The 1,929-nt window shown below is 44.9% G+C and overlaps 1 protein-coding gene across 1 annotated transcript in view; it reads right to left on the bottom strand.

The window, feature by feature from the left end:
- Window positions 1-848, bottom strand: part of LOC116399787 (unconventional myosin-X-like) — a 44,990-nt gene extending 44,142 nt beyond the window's left edge. The window contains exon 1 of the mRNA XM_031877189.1: window positions 436-848. Coding sequence (XP_031733049.1) covers window positions 436-456 — 21 coding nt within the window. The 5' untranslated portion in view covers window positions 457-848. The remainder of the gene's footprint in view (window positions 1-435) is intronic.
- Window positions 849-1,929: the final 1,081 nt, after the last annotated feature.

Genomic DNA, 1,929 nt, shown 5'->3' with positions numbered 1-1,929 from the left:
TGTGTGTGTGTGTGTGTGTGTGTGTGTGTGTGTGTGTGTGTGTGTGTCACTCTGTGATGAGTTCAGGGCTCATTTAAAGGACTTTATGACACCTTTGCTCCCATAAAACCAGAATCATATTTCAATAGGAAGTCATAGTGCTGAGTTTATGTTGACCGCATTGACTTTTATCACGTTGCATATTATCTCAGTCAGGACTTTATGCTCATTTATTGCACTTCATGCTCTTTGTATCTTTATTATAACATGAATATATCCCTATAATATGTTGCTGTGATGCTTCATGGATTATAAGATGTTTAATAGGTACAAACATCCTAAAGTTTATTGTAAGGAGTCATGAGGAGTCATGAGGAGTCCCAGTCTGAAGGACGTGAAGTGTCACAGAGTGTCCGACATGCTGCAGGACTGAAGCGGTGAAGAGAGACTTCTTACCTCCGTGAAGAAGTTATCCATCGCCCCTCCTTATTATAATCCCCGAGGGTTTACTGTCCGGTCAGTCCGACTCATGTGTTGTGAGGTGGGACTCCACGCGCGACCAAATGAAGGGACCCAGATCCGAGGAGCTCTCAGTCCATGGTCTTCCTCCTGAGGGTGTGCTGGATGGAGGACAGCGGGTCCGTGCGCGCGGAGCTACAGTAGCGCTTCACTCTTTGTTTCTCCAGCAGACTCTCAGGAGGTCCTTTTAAAAACAGACACACTTCAGGGTCTGCTCCTCCAGGAGCCCGGACTGCCTCTGCCCCCCTTTAGTCCGCGGGTCGGTCCCGTTGTTGATCAACACTCAAACGTGCAACAGCAGAGAATTAACCGAGAGACCGGTTCAAACTTTGGAGACGCTCACTCACTCACTCAGTCACTCAGACAGACCGGTGCAGAATAATCCCGAGGCTCCACCTCCCCACCCAGCACCTCCTCCTCCTCCTCCTCCTCCTCCTCCTCCTCGTGCAGCCCCGCGGTCTCTCGGACTCCTCCTGCTGTCTAAACGAGATGATGTTTGCAGGTAGAAGGAGCAGAAGACAAATAGAAACCGAGAGATTCAGTCGAGAATTAAATCAATTATAAAATGTTTAAACTTTAACATCTAACAGCTACTTTAACTAATATATATATTATATCACCGTAAAGTTGATTACTTCATTGAGAGTCTTTTTTCTAAATATGTGCTCATTTTCATACAATTCAAGAACAGAAATATGAACATTGAATAAAGTCAGGTTCAAAATTCTTGTTTCATTTTGTATCAGTCCATGAATCAGATAATACGGTAACAAATAAATACAATTCATTATTATGAATACAATGTATAACTGAGTGTGTGAGTGATGTGTGAACCTTCAGCACACAGAGAGGGATGAAAGAGTAAAGTCTGTATGTGAGAGCTGCTGAAGAGGAGATTTATGGATCAGAGTCTGAGAACAAACTCATTCTGAAGATGTGTTTTGTAAGATGACAGACATGTTGCAGACACTGCAGGAGAACAGAGTAAAACAAGTGAGCTACGAGAACTGTGATGCAGCTCAAGTGTTGTGAGCGAAAGCTCCAGAACAGAATGCACCTCGTGGTGGAGCTGCTGCCGAGGAGACTTAAAATGTGAACTCACCGTTTTGAAAACGTTGCATTTTTTAAGATCTGATGACTTCATTTGAATGTGACACAAAGCTTGTGACTGTGTGTATACTCACACGAGGAGCTACATGTTCACCATTAACATTCCAGCTGTAGGTTCATAACACACACAGTCTAATACAAACACAGGAGTGTGTGTCTGGTTTTCGCCTTGACTTACCTCATTTGGGCCCGGGGCCCCGCCAGGCGTCCTTCCTCTCATATGGGATGCTGTGCCCCCTGCTGCTGACTAGCAGGAGAGCAGCAAACCTGAGTGCTGCCTAGACAGACTGAAGCCAAAGCTTCATGTGTTAAAGCTGCATT

Source organism: Anarrhichthys ocellatus, unplaced genomic scaffold (assembly GCF_004355925.1).
Source record: "Anarrhichthys ocellatus isolate YVR2014 unplaced genomic scaffold, GSC_Weel_1.0 scaffold128, whole genome shotgun sequence".
NCBI classification, from domain to species: Eukaryota; Metazoa; Chordata; class Actinopteri; order Perciformes; family Anarhichadidae; genus Anarrhichthys; species Anarrhichthys ocellatus.
Note: the sequence above shows the minus strand (reverse complement) of the source record. Positions and strands in the feature narration are given on the sequence as shown.